Source organism: Ceratotherium simum, chromosome 12 (genome assembly GCF_057802395.1).
Source record: "Ceratotherium simum simum isolate JZ-2026a chromosome 12, ASM5780239v1, whole genome shotgun sequence".
NCBI classification, from domain to species: domain Eukaryota; kingdom Metazoa; phylum Chordata; class Mammalia; order Perissodactyla; family Rhinocerotidae; genus Ceratotherium; species Ceratotherium simum.
The window spans coordinates 12922711-12943165 of NC_141911.1; the positions used below are offsets into that span (position 1 = coordinate 12922711).

A 20455-nucleotide genomic window follows, 5' to 3' on the forward strand; every position below is an offset into this window, starting at 1 on the left:
TGTTATTGTGCTTTTTAAAGAATACTCTAGGGGCCAGCCCCATGGTGCTGGTGCACTCCGCTTCGGCGGCCCCAGTTCAGTTCCTGGGCACAGACCTACACCACTTGTCAGTTGCCATGCTGTGGCAGTGACCCACATAGAAAATAGAGGAAGATTGGCACAGATGTTAGCTCAGGGTGAATGTCCCTCAGCAAAAAAACCAAGAAGATACTCTACCTCAAGGCCGTAGAATACTCTAGAATACTCTGCTTTATTTTCTTCTATATTTTTTTTTCATTTTACCCATCATATTTGAACTTTTAATCCATCCAAACTTGCTTTCTTCAGTGGTTTCATATTGAGATAGAATTTAACCTTTTTGTCATATGCAGAACCATTTATTAAGTAGTCCATGTACTCACCACTAATCTGAAGCTCTACTTCCTTCAAATATCAGACAGGCACTGCTTTTAAAGCCTTCATTTTGTCCCACTGGTCAGCTTGTCTTTGCATCAATAACATAATGTTTTACAGCTTTATAATAATTTTAAGGTACTTATTACAAAAAGTCCCTCTACTTGTTTTCTTCTTTTACAAGAGCACCTTGGCTATTCCTTAACCTTTGGTATTCCATGTTAATTATAAGGTTAGCTTATCAATTTCCTCAAAAAATTTCTTTTGTTTTGACAAAAATTACACTGAATCTAGCAACTAATTCAGAAAAATTGTTACCTTTATAGTATTTCATCTTTCTTTGTATAATCATGGCATCTCCGTTTATTTGTGTGCTTAAGTTTTCAAGAAATTATAACACGTTCTACATAAAAGTCTTTCACGTACTTTTTAGATTTCCACATATCTTATGATTTCAGTCATAGCATATGATATTATTTTTTCAATATTTCAATTCATTTCAACCCCATAAATTCTGCATTCATAACAATATTTTTTTTTATAGAGAGGAAGTCTAGTCAAGTTTATATCAGTGTTGGCTGGTTTCTTGTTCCTCATTTCTTTGTGCATTTCAGAACAGCATTCTGCATGGGTTTTTTTCTGTCTTTCTGAAATACATTAATTAAAAGTCCATTTAAAAATGTTCAAGATAAAGATATATTTTTCTTTAATGAATTTCTTTCACCTTCAATTTTGAAAGATTATGTTACTAAGTACACTAATCAAAGTTAACTATAATTTTCTCTTAGTATTTTGAGTATGTTAACACATAATATTCTGGGTTTAACTACTGATGTTGAGAAGTCTGCTGCCATTCTAAGGATTTTTTAATAAAGATAATTATGTACTTACAGTACAATTCATCCTTTAAAGTCTATGATTAAATGATTTTTAGTATATTCACACAGCTGTGCAACCATCACCACAATTATTTTTGAATGTTTATCACTCTGAAAGAAACCACGTACTCTTTGCCAGTCACTCACCACTTCTCCACAACTCCTAATCTACTTTCTGTCTCCATAAGTTTGTCTAATGTGGACATTTTTTATAAATGGAATCATACAACACGTGGCCTTTTGTGACTGGCTTCTTTCGCATAATATTTTCAAGATTCATTCATGTTGTAGCATGCATCAGTACTCATTCCATTTTGATGAATGGATAAATAAAATGTGGAATTCCATACAATAGAATATTATTTGGCAATAGAAAAGTGATTTTTTAAACATATTTTCTTTGCCTTTGATATCTTATAGTTTTAATATAATGTCTTCATATGCACTTCTTTTTATTTACCTTTATTGGTATGTCTTGAATTCCCTGTATCTGTGCATTAGTTTCTTTTGTTTGTTCTGGAAAATTCTTATCATTTTCTCTGACTATTGGCTTTCTCTATCCTCTCTATTTCATCCTTCTGGGATCCCAATCAGATTGTAGATTATTTTAGGCTTTCCCATTTTATACCAAAAGACCCTCAACCTTTTTTTTTCACATTCTTTCTCCTTTGCTCCCACTATTTAAATCCAGGATATTTCTTCAGCTCTATAGTCTACTCAAATTCTTTATTCAGCTGTTTCTTATATGCTTTAACACATTGATTAAATCTTTAATTTCAATAATTATATTTTTATCTTATTTATTATTCCTCTATTTGATTATTTTTCAAATATCCCTGGTCATTATAGGCTCCTATTGCCGACTTTATCTTTTATTTCCTTAAATACATTTTACATGTTTATTTCATATTCTTGATCTGGTATTTCCATTGAAGTCCATGTCTGCTTTCTCTTGTCTATAGTAAATTATTGTTGTTGTTAACAGCTCGTATTTGATTGAACTTAATCTATGATTATCTTAAGGGTCTAATTAATTAATCCTCAGTCACAGGTTCAGTTTTCCCACCTTGTGGTGGCCCAAGGCTCAGTCTCCCAATCCAGGCATTTCTATTTGCTTACCACCACCACTTATCACTTTGGCTTTAGCTCACTCTTATTTTTGTTACTGTCTTTGTCTTTGAAGAATACGCTTTTTTTCTTGTAAGACAACAATGCTTTCAAAAAGTATGTATTTTTTACCTTTATCCAGAAAATAATTTGCGGTAGCGGGCCCCTCGGTGTGTCTAGTTTACCAGTCTGCTGGAAGCACAAGTCCTTTTCGTATATACCACATCAAGCCTTTAAGACTTGTTTTCTCACCCTCTTTATTTTATTTTTTTTAAAAAGAAGACTAACAGCAGGTAAAAATCAGTAAAGTTATTATTTTCATAGAATATTTCTTTCATGGGACCTGCTTTTATTCATGTTGGGTTCCATTCTCTTTCCTCATCTAGACTGTTTGCTTTCAGGTGGCAGGCCAACGCATAATTCAACTCCATGATCTTCAGCACATTGCCGGCTACCCAGAAGGTGTTCAGTAAATATCTAATGAAAGAAATAATAGATTATAATATTAAAATTCAGCCAATTCCTGTATTAATCATACAAAAATACAGTGATTACCAGATTTTGTGTCAAAGTATTTTACAGGACACATTTTATTATGTCCCCAATGTTTGCCCAGCTACATTTTTTTTATTTTGAAAACCAAGCTCAATTATATTTTCCTCAAAAAGTCTTCTCTGACACTTCCACCTCTGTCCCTATTAGCTACTCCTTCCTTGTGTTTCCATAACATGCTGTGTTTGTCTCCAACATAGCACTTATAATGTGGAAAATTGTCTGCCTACAGTCTATCTACCACAATATAATGAACAACTTGACAGCAGAGGTTATCTTTCAGTATTGTATCATCAACACTAAACTACATTCCAGGTTGGCAATATTTGAAAAATAAACATTTGTTGAATGAATCTAAATAAATTTGAAAATAATGTTTGTTTTTTATTATTTTTAATTTGAATAAATTATGTTGAATTTTTAGCTAAAATAAATATGGTCCATCTTAACATTTCAACATATACATGCTCAAATACATGCATGTGCTGTGAGCTATTCACATCTTATTTTTACAGAAAGTAATTGAAAGCAAATTGAAAGTAATTGAAGCAAAATTTATATCAAATTAAAAATCACGTAACTCTCAAATAAATTTCCAATAATTTAATAAAGTTAAATACTATTTCCTAACAACAGTATCATCAACAATTTTAAAAATAGGCATAGAAACTGAATGATTTAACCTGGGAAAGAGTATCTTTTTCAAAAGATTAATTAGTATACTGAAGGTTGAATTTGTAAAACTATTCTCATTAAAGCAAATTATAAATAAGAAAGGCAGTGATAGTTGCCACTGTAATCACCATTTTAGATGAAAATTTTTACAATTAATGGAAAAGCATTCAAGTTGTTCAGAAAAAATACTTGGTGATAATATTTATTTTTGTCCTATTTTGTGATGATTATTTTTACAAGAACATTTTCAAAGAACATTTTTTTAGGAATAATGTCTTCTGATAACACGCCTGGCACATTGTTTCTTAGAAATACTTTAAACTCCTAATTCTTGCTCAAGTTTGTTGAGACATAAAGCAAAAATATATTTCGTTATTGAAAATAAATGAACACATTTAAGTTTTGTGCAAATTGCAAAATTCCATATGCACTAGACCCTAATCCATCAAATGAAAAATTATTTGTATAAGAAAAATGTATCATATTGCCATTGGCATTATGATTAAGAAGAATACTAGGAAATGCATAAAATACATTAAGTGAAAATGAAAGACGCAAAATGTATATGCAATATAATCTCAACTATGTGAAAATGTGGAGGAGAAAGAAAACAAAGGCATCAAGATATCAACCGTGATAGCGTTATAGACACCTGTTTTCTTTACGCTGTAACAGTACAGTTAAAAAACACCTGCATACATCACCAATAGAGAAATTCGGCAGCTAGTCCTAAATAGGCAGTGCGTGCGTGCTTGTGTGCGTGGTGGGGAGAAGGAGGCAGAGACAGAGAGAAATAGAGAAGAAAGGAGAGGAAAGGGCAGAAATGGGGGAGTAAGAAGGCAGGGAGAAAAGGACACAGAAAGCGGGAGTAGGCTGCTGGATTAGAAATTGCCTGAAAGCACTAAGGAACTTAAAATTTGACTGAATTACGTACCATAGGAAAGAGCAGTACTTAAATTTTTTTGTTAACGTTAGATGATTATTTTTCTCTAATTGGTCATTTCAGTTAGTTTCTAGCAATCCTATACTTCCCTATACAGCAAAAATGAAAGTAATATTTTATCTGTCATTTTAGCTGATATATTGGGTTGTGCTTTTTACTAAATTTGGTCTTCCCCCCGGGGCACCTATTATGGAGAAATCACAACCTGGCAAGTATTAGATTTAATTGGAGAACACTTGGGTATAGTGCTTGTGATTTCCCATCAGTGAGCAGCGTGTTGATCAGTAAGCCCTCAAATTCCTTACCAAAAAAAAAAAAAAAAAATACATAGACCACACAAACCCAGAATATTTGCATTGGTTTATAAAAAGTTTGGTTTGCATATAAGGCAATTGTATCATCATATCAAGGCAGTATATGTGTCATGCGGGCAGTATATCCTATAAAGCTCTGAAACCAGAATCGCCGAGTTTGGATTATAGCTCTACCTCTTATTGGCTCTGTAATCCTCTTGAAGTTACTTAACATATCTTTGTCCCATTGTCCACATCTGTAAAAGTAGGCAAATGACAATACCTACCTCATAGATTTGCTAAGAGAATGGTAAGAATAATCCATAAAGCATTCAGTATAATATCTGGCAAAGAGTGAAATATGAGCATCTATATTTACTATTTACTATTATGGAGAAGGGACTTATACACACAAATACACAAATTATATATATATTTGCATGTATGTATATACAAAGAGGGAGATGGGCAGTTGAATAAAGACAGAAAATATAAAAATACATAAATGTTGAAATACAAAAGTTAATACAAAAAATTAATAATAAACTTAACATAATAGTTCTGCAAGTTTTCCACAAGATATTATTCACCAGATTTCAATATTACAATTATCTGTCCCAAATTCTTATATGGCAAATCAAAATGCCCCTACTTCTTCTAACACCAACTTAGAAACAGAAAATGCAACCAATTTTCTATTTAATACGGCTTCTAATTTTGAGAGTCTAAAAGCTAGTATTTAATGAATGTGGGTTCAAAGTATTTTATGTGGATCAAGCCAATTCTCACAATAACCCTAACAGAGGAAGTACTGTTAAAGTGATCCCTATTTTACCGATGAAAAGCAAGGCACTGGGAGATTAGAAGGCTGGGAGAGCTGAGATTTGATCCCAAGTAGACTTCTTCTGAGCCTGGTATATTAACACCATTATAATATTTGCGTAACTGAATTAATTTTTTGTACCTCATAACGATTATATTTTAATCACTGTTATTGTATGATATTAATAATATGCTGACATAGTATAACATATATTTACAAATAACTTATTTATTGTGTGACATGCAAAAATGATGAAAAAGTAAAATTAACTTCTGAAGGGTTTGCAAAAAAATGCATATTACTGCAAAAAGATTTTGTGGGGAAAAAGAATCATTAATGTCTGTCTTAAAATTTTATGATTCCATATAAGCATCAATACAGCTGCCTTATAAGACTTACAAATAAATTCAATACATGTCTGGATTTTAGAAATGTGAAATATAAATATTGATTTCACTCTTAATATATATTAATTATCTCATATTTATTATAGTCTTTTTTTTTTTTACTGACATAAGCTTTTTACATTCACTCTTATTGAGGCATTGCCCAGCTGAACAGGAAAAAATCCATTAATAAAACAACTAGTCTTTCTTTTACATATAGTCAAGGAATGATTGAATTTTTAAACTTGTTTTAGTAAGTTTATTTAAAATTTTTTTGCATGCTACATGCACATCCATTAGTCTCTGTTTTGCAAAGCTGTTTTCTTCTTCAGTCCATGGTCTTTTATTATAGGCAGGTTATTTCAACTTGAGTTACAGAGACTTCTTGTAGGGTGGTATTATTTGATTTTGTCATTTTGTTTACCTTTTTCTTTGCACATTTTCACAAATGATCAGGATTCAAAAATAATTAATATGATTGTTTGCTGGGTATAAAGGGGATACATTGACTGTGAGGAATCAGCCTTAAAAATTTATTTCCAAGGCCAGCCAGGTGGCTTAGTGGTTAAGTTCAGGGCACTCTGCTTTGATGGCTTGGATCCCGGGCAAGGACCTACACCACTCATCAAGCCATGCTGTGGCAGCATCCCACACACAAAATAGAGGAAGATTGGTGCAGATGTTAGCTCAGGGCCAATCTTCCTCATCAAACAACAAAAAAATTTATTTTCAAAATGCTGAATTTGGTTGTTTAATAGGAAATCTTCCCAGCACAAGGTTCATTTACAGGCAGGTCAAAAGCCAAAATGTGAGGGCTGTTAAAACCTGAGTTTCTAGGTTTTCAGAAGATGGTCATTTTTGAGTTTTTCTTTGGAACCTGACCCTAAACCAAAGACCTAAATATGTTAGGAAACAAAGATATTTTTGCTTATTCACAAAAAGAACACAGTGGCTATAAGGTAATATTTGGCTTTGGTGACAGATGACAGTTGATTTTTTTCTTGTGTGATTTAGAAATAGAAACTGAAGGATATTTGATGTCTTTTTTTAGTTCACTCTTGAAGCATAAAGTTGTCCTGGAAGATCTGAGATTGTATCTGTAAAGTTTATCGCTAAACCAATAACATAAAGATAAGGATATCCAAACAAAATTTTATTACATATACTGCAACTTAAAAGTACCTTTATTTTAGCCTCACAGTGAGGAACAGCTACAGAGTGTTCTCAATCAATAGATTACTTACAGCATAAAAATACTTCTTTTTTATATATATATCTTAAGAATCAGTCCAGAAGGAAATTCTTTACTCGTCAGTTATTTTTGCTGGCAGGTATCTTTATAAGTTGTCTTGCTTTAGTCTTCTCTCTATCCTTTGGTTAGGGCTGAGGCACAGACTGCAGATGGCAAGGGACACAAGAATTGGCCACCAGCCACGGAGCTGTGCATGTTGGTGCTCTGAACGCTAGGCTAGGAGAGGATGACCTGTCCTGGGCTGGTAGAAGCTTGTTCATGTATCTCCATTTGCGGGTTCTACAGATCCTTGCGGCTGATGAGATTTCCACATTACCGTGAGCCTTGCGGTAAAAGCTGAAGTGAACTCTGCTCCATTGTCACTTTGGAAGACACATGGGGCACCTAGCAAGCAGAAAAAATATTTTGTGGTATGTAATATCAGTTACAGTTAGAAGATAGAGGTCTCAGTGCACAAATAACGATCAAGGGAACATACAGATTCATAACATTCACTGCAAACTCTGAATTTGCCCTACCTGCAAGATAAGCAGTCTACCAGGTCTGATATTACGGGAGCATTCTTTTTGATTGCTTGGTTACTATATTCTGATGACTGGTAGCTTGGTATTCAATGAATAAAAAAGTAGATGAAAACTGGTTTTCAGTTTCTCTGAATATCTCCAGCCTTGGCTCTTTTCCATGGAAATGAAGCTTTCTTAAAGTGTTCACTTTCTTATGCTTATGATAAAGTCTACATGTTTAATTTATTTGCTCATTTCAAAAATCTAAGGGGAAAATTGTGTTTATAAAGTCATAAGTGGTGCTTATATTCATATACTGTGTACAAATACCACACATACACCCGGCTATCAATCTTTGTCATTCTATACAGTAGTCCAGAAATTGTGAGCAAGAATTTGGTTGAAATCAGTGACTCTTCCCCTTTTTAACTTAACAATGAAAAGTCTAATTGGGAAATCTCATTAGCCAAGTATTTTTAAAGGATTACTGGCAATAATATTCCTTTATTATTCTTTTATTATTGTAAAATCACTTTTTATTTTTCCCAAATCACCTATTTCACAGAACTTACATCCTATATTACACATGAGAAAAATGTGTCTTCATTGTAAAGTATATACGGTCATTTTCACAAAATAGACAGCTTTCAGGAAAATTTCACTAAATGCATTCTGGATGCTATTGGATGTCCACTAAAAGAAGTGGTTCTAGAAAATAAATGCAAAGCTGAAAATGTTTTACTCCAAGTGTCTGACAGCAATATAATATTTTATTTTGACAAACCAGGAGAGTACAATTTGAATGGAGCAGCAAAGTATGAGCATGATAAAATTGTGCTCTTCTGTGGCCTCTACTTTGGAGGTATATAGATCACTAAACACGTGGGCAAAACCTCAGAACTAGAATGACTCTTGTCAGTAGTGATGAGTGAGGATTGTAGGGTATGGAAAGCTCACAAGGATGTCAGTGGCTTTTATAATTCAGAGAAGCCCAAAGAATAGCACGTAAGATTCTAAACTTTTTAAAGCAGGGTGGGTTTTTTTCCTCTTTTTTTTTTAGGATTACAGAGTGAATATCTTTCTTCGCCAGAAATGGAATGATCCTCGCCTTGCATATAGTGAATATCCTGATGACTCTTTAGACCTGGACCCTTCCATGTTGGACTCCATTTGGAAACCTGATTTGTTCTTTGCCAATGAAAAGGGCGCCAACTTTCATGAAGTTACTACAGACAACAAATTGTTAAGAATTTTCAAGAATGGAAATGTTCTTTATTCAATAAGGTGAGTCATACACTTAAATTCCTGATTTCAGTGGAATAGAGTGGGTTTTTTTAAGATTTTGGTGAGAGTTTTGAAATTTTTGAGTAAATGCTTTTATTGTTCCACTTGAATTCTTCTAATATACCACTTCCCAAATATGTCTAGTCAACAGTAACAGACCCAAGTTCCAGATCTAGGAACTATATGAGTAATTCTTGGAAATCCACTTTCTTAACAAGTGGCCCAGGTTCTTAACATCAGCCAAGTTGGTAGGTGGCTTAAAGACAAATTGAATGGTAGCTGAATCGCACATTGTGATTATATTTTTATGTATGAATACTTCATTTAAATATTTATAGGTAAAGAAATATTTAGATTTGCTTGTCTTGGATCCATTTTCCATAAATTATTTTTCAGGTATATGCATTTTTTTAGATCTTTTTAAGCTTCTCTGGTCATCCTTTTGCATTTTTCACCTTACTCGTCCAATTTCCATCCTTTCTAACATGCTGCAAGTGGGGATTTATTGATGAACTTTGAAGAAGGCAAGGAAGAAAAACAAATCACCATAATATGTACAAATGGATAATAATCAAAACCTTCAACACGATCCCTAAAAAAGATGTTATTTACATTTTAGTTATTTATTTTACGTGTCTCAGAAGACCATGTAGCCTTTTAAAACTAGTACCAAAACATAACAAAAATTAATACCAAAACATAAACACTAATGATAAAATTTTTTGACAGTTGAAATTTAGAACTCACTCAACTCTGGCTATTCATTAAATATCAAACAGGTATAAATTCAGTAAATAGCTATTCAAAGTGATATACTTGAGGATTTGTGTCACACCTGAAAAATACTCTAAAATAAAATGATTATCTTAAATTTTCCATAATTATTTTCTTCATTTAGTTCAATTAAAAAAAAAAACAGGAAGTCAGGACCAGAATTCATGTCATACTTCTTAGGAAAGAGAGAACATGCCCCAATTTTAGCAATAGGTAACTGTTTCAAAAATATTTGTATCATCAGTAGCATATTTTAAAAAGTGTCAAGGTGAACTTAATACTGAGGCTTTAGGCTGAATATTAATTCCTTATATTTTATCTTTCTATTTTCCTTTTTGTTAATTTTTATTCTCATAAGAAATGAGGATATTTGATTTTGAGTTCATCTGCCCAATATCAGGGATAGTTGCTACTTTTGCCAGGTAATAGTATAAAGTAGAAATAACGAGAATGAAGATTTAATCTTAGTAGCTAAGTGATTTTAAACTTTTTTCTACAAAGTGGTTTTATAAATAGTGCTAATCTCTTCATCCCAATATATTATGTCTGTTTTTCATATTTACCTATTTCACGTGAACAAATTGCCTTTCAATACATGTTTTATTTCTTAAGAGTGACAAGGTGACATCACTCTAAGGTGAACTGACACTTTCATCAGATTTCTGAAAACCAACTAATATGTGTTAATATAATCTTGAATGATTACTTGCTATATAAGACATAAAGGAAGATTTTAAGTCTCAACGCTAATTAAGCCCTGTGCTCCCATATGAATGAATAACTTAACGGTGAATCCAAGGTCTAAACGAGAGAATTTTGAACCTTTTTGGAAAATTACTAAAAAGCATAAGTATCAAAAGATAGTGGGAAGATGGAGCAGACATATTTTCCCCTATTCCTTCTGCTAAATACAACTAAAAACCCTAGACAAAATATATATAACAAAGTTAAGGAGACTTCCAATGGCAGACTTAAGAAGGTTGACTAAAGACTTTGGAAGCTCAGAAACAACATGGAGGTGAATTCCCGGAATTTTCTTTTTTATTCATATATCCCAGACTAAGATGAAGAAGCTAGCAGCCTGGAAACAACAATAGGTACAGACAAAAAAAGTTTCATCAGAAGCCTTATTTCTCTAGCCAATCAAACATTCTCTAGACATTAGGAAAGGGGCAGTCTAGCAAGACAAAAAACCTTTAGGCAACTGCTCTACTCCAGCCAAAGACATAAGAAAAAGATGTGACCCCACTCACACTCAAGCCAGCAAAGCACAAGTGGGAAGCCCAGACTTTCAGTCCTGCCAGGTAGTAATAAGTCATCCAACATCCATGCCAAGGTGTTGCTAGGAAAAGCTAAGTAATGAACTGGACTTTTATCTCTCACCAGCCTGTAGTGAGTCTCCCACCTTGCAATGTTAATGGAGACCACATGGAGAGCCAGAAATTCCACCTTTACTCAATCGTAACAAGGCACCTCTCTCCCTCCCCACGGGATTAGTGTCAGAGAAGTCCTAGGGGAGAGTCAAAACTTTCAAAATCACCCAGTAGAAATAAGGCTACTCCCACCATGGTGTCAGTGGAGACCATTTGGGGAGCTGGAACCTCCAGCAGTAATAAGGAATCTCTCCCCTTGTCTGTCAACAGAGGCTGAAGGGGGAACCTGGACTTGTACCTCTGTCTGGAAGCAACAAGATAGCAACCCCCTTGTCCTGACAAAGCATGTCAGAGAAAGCCAGTGTAAACAGAAAGTTTAAGTAAGATCCAGAGTCTCATAAAATAGTATAAAAATGACTGGGCATCAATCAAAAATTATTCATTATACAAAGAACCAAGAAGTTCTCAAACTGCATGAAAAAAGAATGCCAATATCAAGATAATAAGGATATTAGAATTATCTGACAAAGACTTGAAAGTGGCCATGATAAGAATGCTTCAGTGAGCAATTACAAATATGCTTGAAACAAATGAAAAAATAGAAAGCCTCAGCAAAGAAATAGAAGATATAAAGTAGAACTTAATGAAATTTTTAGAACTGAAAAATACAATAACCAAAATAAAAACCTAGTAGATGGACTCAATAGAAAAACGGAGAGGATACATGAAAAATCAGTAAGCTGTAAGATAGAATAATAAAAATTACTCACTCTGAACAACACAGATATTAGATTGGAGGAGGAGAGGGCAATAGAGCCTCAGGGTCCTGTGGTAGTACAACAACAGATCTAATATTCGTGTCATCAGAGTCTCAGATGGAGAGGGAGAATAGAGTAAAGAGCTAAAAAAAATCATAAAGAAATTAATGGCTGAAATTTTTATAAATTTTGCAAAAGGCATAAACCTACAGATTCAAGAAGTTCAATAAATCCCAAAGATATTCATGCTAAGTCACATTATACACAAACTTCTGAAAGCATTCAGAGAATAACACCTTACCTATAGCAGAAAAACAATTAGAATGACAGCAGATTTCTCATCAGAAATCATGGAGGCCAGAAAGAAGTGACACATATTTTTCAAGTGTTGGAATAAAGGAACCGTCATTCTAGAATGTTGTACCCAGTGAAAATATCATTCAGGAATGAAGGGGAAATCAAGACATTCTTGGATAAAGGAAACTTAAGAGAATTAGTCACAAGAGACCTACCCTGAAGGTATAGCTATAGGAAGTTTTCTAAACACAAAGGAAACAATAAAAGAAGGAACATTGAAACATCAAGAAGGAAAAAAGGAAACAGTAATAAAAATATGAATAAATACAATAGACTTTTCTTCTCACTTTGAGTTTCTAAATTATATTTGACAGTTGAAGCAAATATTTTAACACTGATGTAGGGGGGAAATGAAAAGTAACAAATAAAATATTTTTTTAAACACAGTGGCAGAAATTAACAAGAACGTTAATATTTAGTGTCAATTGTCTAATACACTTTTTCTGGGCATATGACTTGATATTAATTGTTTGGGAAAATGATTTGTTAGGATATATAAAAATATAAAATTAATTTGTCCTTCAACTCAGCAATTCTACTTTTAGGAACTTACATTACTTATGTATTCATGTGTACCTAAGATACATTTACAAAGATGCACACTGCACCACAGAAATAGCAACAAAAGAAAGACTATCTATTCATTAATAAGAAAAAGTCAGAACACAATGACAGCCCCATATCATGAAATACCCTGCATGAGATATAACTAAATGTATTCATAAGAAAAAGCCTCCAAAATATATTTAAGTTTAAGGTAAGTGTTTTATGTTTATTTTTATTTAAAACACTCTATATATGTAAACATAACTGTGTACGTAAAAATACACATATATGTAAATCCATATAAGAAATTCAGAAGGATGCCCAACAATTGGTTGAGAATAACCAACTATGGAAATGAGCAGTAGAATTTGGGTAGGAATAAAGGTGAACTGTATATGTAAGTTTATATTGTTTGAAATTTTCAGAAAAAGCTATGTATTATTTATGAATTAAATACATATATTTTAAGCGACAGAGACTCTTAACCTGAGGTCATGATGCTTGACTCCTCTGTGCTGCAGATTCATGATGGATATCAGGGGATCCATGACAGGGTGCAAATAAAGCAAGTTTAATTATTTTCCTGCTAATTTGAAAATTAACCTTGTGAAAAGTATAATTTATTTTTAATTATAAGGTACTGTTTCATTTCAGACAGATTTTGGGTGGCGTAGTTTGCAAGAATATATCACCACGGAGCGTGGAATAATCATTTGCCAAGTTATAATGTATAGAATGTTTCCATTGATAGAACTGAAATATAATGTTCATTTGTGTGTATCCTATATGATTATGGATATCTAGTTGTTTATATCAGGTCTTATTGAAATTGGAAAATGATGCCATCCATTATGAATTTCTCACATTTCTAATATTTTGAGGAAAGTTATGGAATAATTCAGAATTGCATCTTTTGTCTTTCAGTATGAATTCAGTTGAAATAGATGATGTATCTCAGCTCTGAGTTTTTGTTTGCTATATCCTGGCTCACATGATCAAAGAATAAATTAATTTTTTGTAAGCTGTTTTTGGAAATCTCACAGGGCTTTCAAATTTTCAAATGGCAAACAGTTTGTTAACAAAACTTGCACTAGAAAAAAAATCTCGTTCAATTTCCGAATGGATCATCTGTGGTGTTTCATGAGAGATCTGGCTTCCCTGCTTATTTCAAGAAAGAAATAGAATGTCCTGGCCAACCCGACCTATTGAACTTACCCATTTATCTGTACTTACTCCTTAAACCTACTGAAACAAAGAAATAAACTGAATAAGGAATAAAAATGGCATTAACACACAGGAGGATGGAAGTAATGGGAAAGAAGGCAGCAACAGATGAGTGATGACAGCATATTTTAGGAAGTTTGAAAATGAATGCACTTGTGAAAACTAACTTAACAGACAGAGATGGCTGAAACCTAAGCCAAAGTGGGGGAATCCAAAAGGAAGAAAATCATATCCTCAAACTTTTAGAAATTTGAGGCAGTTAGGACTTCAGAAAGTGAGGGCTAGAAAAGAGATAAAAGAAAAAGAATTGATTTAAACTTTGTAGGAACGATAGTGAGCCTTCTACTCCTGATTTTCTTGCCCATTTCCTTCACACTGGGGACTACCTTTGTGCCTTTTGAACTGGGCAGAAAGCAGGAGGACAGAAAACCTCAGAGAGGTCGTGCCAAGAGCTTCACGAGTAGGGACCCCAGACACAGCTGGTGTCTATCCTGAGGCATCATATCCAGAAAATGAAGATTATGTGAGGTCTGCACACTGCATGGTGATACCCCTATTCTCCCTAAAATGCTGAAAACCAGAACTAAACTTCTTCCACTGAGCAGTAGTCAGAAGAATACTCCTTTGGAGAAACTGACTTGCCCAAAGAAAAGATCTACAGATACTAACAATTGGGGATCCAAAAGTGAAAAATCTGGGCAGCCATATTGTCATCCTGCAGTCGAGACCGTTACTCAGTGAACCATCTGCTACTAATTGAGCTCCAAATAGTTTTAGTGCTTCATTCTTAAATATAAACAGACATTTGAGGATATCTTATAATATTAACAATAACTAAAAAAGAAGCAGAGGCCAGAAGAAACATGCAGAGGAAGTATAGAAAAGAAAAAGAAACAAAAAGAAAAAAAATGATTCAAGAGAAAATTCAGGGATCAGAGAGACAACAAAAAAATTCTCTGGACAGATGAGACAACTGCATGCATGAAATAGAATACTTCCAAGAAAGGAAAAATGGAGTCATTCAGAGCATAATAAGAACAAATAGTAAACCAAAGTGGAAAAAAAAATTGGTAGAATATTTGAAAGATGAAGTGAAGAAATCTAAGTAGAATCAAGATACTAAGAAATAAAAAATAAGAGAGAAAGGATATAAAAATCAGAACATCAATACAGAAGTCCAATATCTACTAGAAAGGAAGAACAGAAATAAAATAGAAATTTCTATGAAAAACAAGGAATTGATAGATTACCTGCTGTGTTTAACCATTGAGAGGGACCTTGTAGCTCTGATAGAGAGTTTGCTGAATTTGAATAATAGAGAGTAGAAACAGAAGTGATTATTAAAATGAGACAATTATTAACACTAGGGAAAACAAAATACTATACAAGAGCTGTAATGATAGCAAGCTTAACCATGAACAATAATTATATATTCATAACATGTAAATACTGAATATTAATTTAACCATTAATGTTTATATAATTAAATTTTGAGTATTGCTGGAAAGTTAAGTGTACATGGAGTGTAGCATAAGGGAAATAAATTCTTATTTTCCCTTGTAGGAAATTAATAGATGATTTCGCAAATTTTAAAAATCAAGCATAATATTATAGCAATTTAGATATATAAATGTAAATCATAGACAAATATCTAAAGAAAGGCTGACTCTGAGGATCTAGAGCTGAACTGAAGTTAGGGAGGGGTAGAGCAAAGATACAACAATTTTTTATATGCTTTATATAACTGTTTGAACTTTTAATTGATATCCATGAATTATAGTGATAATTTTTAAATGAAGTATTTTTCAAGAGAGGGCTTTGGAGCCAGACACATGATTCCACACTGTCAAGTTTGATATTCGATTTTGCTCTACTTATAAAGTTAGCGTATTACTTATTTTATGGGTGCAGTCTAAAGACACAAGACTCCTGGGTCAGAGACAAAGGAATTTATTACTTACCACAAGCAAGCAGCATAAGCATCAGCATATAGTCATGCATCACATAACAACATGTCAGTCAACAACAGATCGCATATATGACGGTAGTCCCATAAGATGAGTACCACATAGCCTCGGTGTATACTAGGCTGTGCTATCTAGGTTTGTGTAAGTACACTCTATGATGTTCGTACCATGACAAAATTGCCTAACAGTGCCTTTCTCAGAGCATATCCCTGTTGTTAAGCAACCCAAGACTATGTTTGCCTAACTTCTTCCTTGTCCTCCAGTCTCAATGAAATGATGCATCAGGCCCAGATGGATATAACACACACTGGGGATTTGTGTCACAGCTGTGGAACACTGAGTTTGAGGAATCTACTGCTTTTATAGCAAGCTGTAAACAAGCCTTCTCTTTGTCCAGGGGAACAACATTATCTCATCTCTCAAAATTAGCAGCTGCATAAACATTCCTGAGAAATGGCTCAGGTAAAAGAATAACCAGGGCCTTACAGTCTTGGTACACCTGGCAAGAGGTGAACCAAGACACAGAAGAGGCCCAAGGTGGACTGTCTCTCCCAACCCAGATCTAGGCTCTATGACTTGCTACCTGTGATTTGGGGCAAGTCTCTTTACTTGTGAAAGGCTCATTTTTTTTTTATATGCATGCTAATGAAAATACTAATTACCTTGAGCCTGAAATAATGTATACAAAGCACCTAGCATAGTGTCAGGTATGCAATAGGGACTAAAGTTGTTACTTTTATCTTTCCCCAAAAAAAACAAAACCAAAAGAAGCATAAGGTCTGGTATTTTCCAGAATCCTTAAATTAGCACTGTATGGACTCTTGCAAGTCATTAATCTGAGCTTCAGTTTTATCACTTGTAAAATGGGGATGGTAATATCCTCATCACATGATAATGGAAGCACATGATAGGCAGTTAAATATTATCTACTGCTTACTTTTCTAATACATCCAACTTTACTACTCATGTTACAGAAGCATTATTGCATTAAAAATCAGATGACAGGAAACTTTATATCAAAAATGATATACACAGTGACTTGTCAAAGATCATAGCACAATTTCAACTTTTATTTAAGCTAAATATAATCACTCTTTCTTTGAAATTTGATTGTGAAAAGAATTAAATTTATTTGTACAATATGTATTTATTTTTTGAACATTAACAGACATTAATTTTTAAATAGAAAAAGTAAACTTATTCCAACAGATGCTTTTTAAGATGCTGTTTATTCAAGGGAAATCAATTTATGATGCCATAAAATATATGTTGTAAAGAGAATTTTGTGTGGGTGTGATTATGTGTGTTTTTCTGAAGAGGTCCAAAGCTTATATCAGCTTCCTTAAAGGGACCATCAAAAGTACTGAGATTGCATTGATGATGGGCTGATAAACTTTATGATCATCTCTACAATCAGATGACAACAAAATTCCAGATTAGAACACTAGTTACCATCTCCCTTCTAGTGCTCCAACAGTCTAATTTCTTGTGAGTTATTCACTGTGTACGGAATAATTCATAATAAAATACCAAATCACTCAAGTAAATAAATAAAAACCATGGGGAAATTCCTTATATTTTCTAAAGTTTAATTACACTTCTCTGATTTCTTTTGGAAGAATCATTTAGGTATCTTTTACTTTAAATGTAATAACTAATACTGTATGAAATATATCATTTCTTATGTTATAGAAATATAAAATTTTAAAAGTCATTAATTAGAGAACTCATTTTCATGAAAAATTTTCCAATGCCTTTGAAAGGCAGTATCCTTAAAAGTTAAGGGCATAGAATCTGGAGCCAGACTCCCAGAGTTGCAAATTTAGCTCTATAATTTCTGCTTTGTAATGTCAGGTGAGTTAACCTCTCACTTTCCTCATCTCTAAAATAAGGACAATATAGTTTACCTCTCTTACAAATTTGTAGTAAGAAATAAATGAGTTGAGATTTATATAAAGTATTTAAATAGTGCCTACCACATAGTAAACAAAATAGATGTATTACCTATTATGATCACAGACAGTATTCAAAGCCGAAAACTAATTAAAAGGCAATTGTCCTTATAACACTAAATTTAGAAATATTAGGAAGTGATAAAAATATGTATTTTCATAAAGAGCCTAGACTGGAGTCAGAAAACATTTTTTTTAATATTTCAATTAATGGTTTAGATAGACACTATACTCTTCTAGGCAATGCTTGTTCAAAAATGAGTAACACCTCATTTTAATGAGGTCAATTGTTTGTCACAGTCATCTTTTTTAACATTTCTACTTCACTAAGCCAAGACTACTTAAGGGAAAATAAAAACTCCACATCCTGTTTGTGTGTCTTGTCTCAGAAAGAGAACTTAGTGTCTTCTCTTACACAAGTAGATATTCATTTCCAAAACAGTAGAATGTGATTAATTGCATTTGATTTAGTTTTCTTTTTATGTGGTCAGGACATATCTTTAATTTATATGTAAAGTTTTGGTGAAGAAATTCAATATCACAGCCACCAAGCTGACAAATATTTTTTCATCCATATGCTGTTAAAGAAGCAATTGTACTGTACCTTAAACAAAAACAAAGTCAATAAATAGATGTTTTTCAGGATATGATTTATGACAGAAGTTCTACAAAGAGTGTTTTTCTTTGCCAAATAATTCCTTTCAAGAGCCTTTTTTTTTTTTTTTAAAGAATTATATAATGTCTCTCATTTTATGCCAGAAAAATAGCCAGGATATGAATTTGACATCACATGCATGGTGTGAGTCTGGAAAGGTTCTGAGAAGGCTATTTACTTCCATACAAAAGGTCACAGAATTGATTCTCCAAGCCAACATTTGAAACTGGCTGGCCAGAGAGCCTGGGGTGTTTGGAAAATTAATGTGTGTATGTTCAAAATGTACTTGTGCGTGCACTTCTAATAAAGTCTTTCTCAAGACAGAGAACATTGTGTCCACCTGATTTTACAATCGCCTATTTAAGAGAGAACTTTGTGACACTACAGCTCATACTTACAGGATCACCTAGCCCAGCTGAGCCGGGAGAAAATTGCTTTTGACGAATGAACTCTGTAAATTATTTCAGTGTGATATGGACTCTGACTTGAATTAATTGTCAAATGATCCTCCTGCGACTCAAAAATCAGCAGCTTCTATGTCTGTTCGTTTATGTCTCTCAAATTACGTCAAGTGATATGAATACTCACCAAGAGTATTCACTGTAGAACTACATCATTATAACTTCATGTCTCTGGTCTACATAAAAATGCCATTTTGGAGAATGTAGTTACATTTAGTAGAGCAGATGGTTATTTTTTGTTAAAGCTTAAATAGGTTTTATATGTGATTTAATTCAGTCATCTTTGTGCCCATCCTATATAATTTTGGGGAGGGGAAGATGGGGAAGTCTGGGGGGTGGTAGAATATACTAGTAATCCTTAATAACTAATATTTTTTGATTGTTTACTGTGTGTCAGGCACTTGTCTAAGCCCTTGACATGTATTAACTCATGTATTTATTGCTCACAACGTCTCTCTGGAGAAAGTACTATTATTATTTTCATTTTGGAGATGAGGAAACGGCAATATGGTGAAGCGATCTACCTACAGTCACAAAGTTTAGGTAAATAAATCCACCCAGGGTGCTCAATGATATATTGAATTTCATAGGGAATGCTTTTAATAAAGGAGCTGGCTAGAGAGTTCTCAGAAAAGAACTTTGTTTGAATAAACTTGGGTTTGTTTGGACCTGGGCTTCTTTTTCTCAGGTCCAGGAACTACAAATTCTTGGTAATCCCTGAAGATATCTCAGTAGTATACTTTTCCCATAAAAATAAGTATTCAAGAGTGATGAATTATCTGGAATGCCAGAATACAAATACTTTCTGTAAAGGGGAAAGAAATGGGTGGAATGCTGGTGTACACCATCCAGGTCATCCCACTTTGAAGCCAAATCACAAGTTTGTTTGATGAGCATGGAATTACATCTCCCATATTCTAGAAGGCTATTTCTTTTTTTTTTATTTATTTAGGTATCACTGGTTTATAACATTATATAAATTTCAGGTGTACGTCATTTTATTTCGATTTCTCTGTAGACTACATCATGTTCACCACCCAAAGACTAATTACTACCCATCACCATACACATGTGTAGAAGGCTATTTCTTGACCCTGATAAGATTGGCCGAAATGCCCTCGTCTCATAGCAGGGAACACCATTCCAATACCTAGAAGTTTCAAGTCTTTCAGATTCAGAATTTTTTCCTCTGCTAAATATTGCTGAATGTTCACTGACAACTTCTTCAATGTAGTTATGAAGATGATTGAACACTGTCACACAGGATCGCTCCTCTACACCCTGCCTTTCCACATTCCG

At 33.4% G+C, this 20455-nt stretch overlaps 1 protein-coding gene across 2 annotated transcripts in view; it reads left to right on the top strand.

Moving 5' to 3' along the window:
- GLRA3 (glycine receptor alpha 3) overlaps positions 1 to 20455 on the top strand; it is a 177604-nt gene that overhangs the window by 87385 nt on the left and 69764 nt on the right. For both annotated transcript variants that reach the window (XM_004433505.3, XM_014789869.2), the window contains exon 4: positions 8866 to 9089. In XM_004433505.3, coding sequence (XP_004433562.2) covers positions 8866 to 9089 — 224 coding nt within the window. The remainder of the gene's footprint in view (positions 1 to 8865; positions 9090 to 20455) is intronic.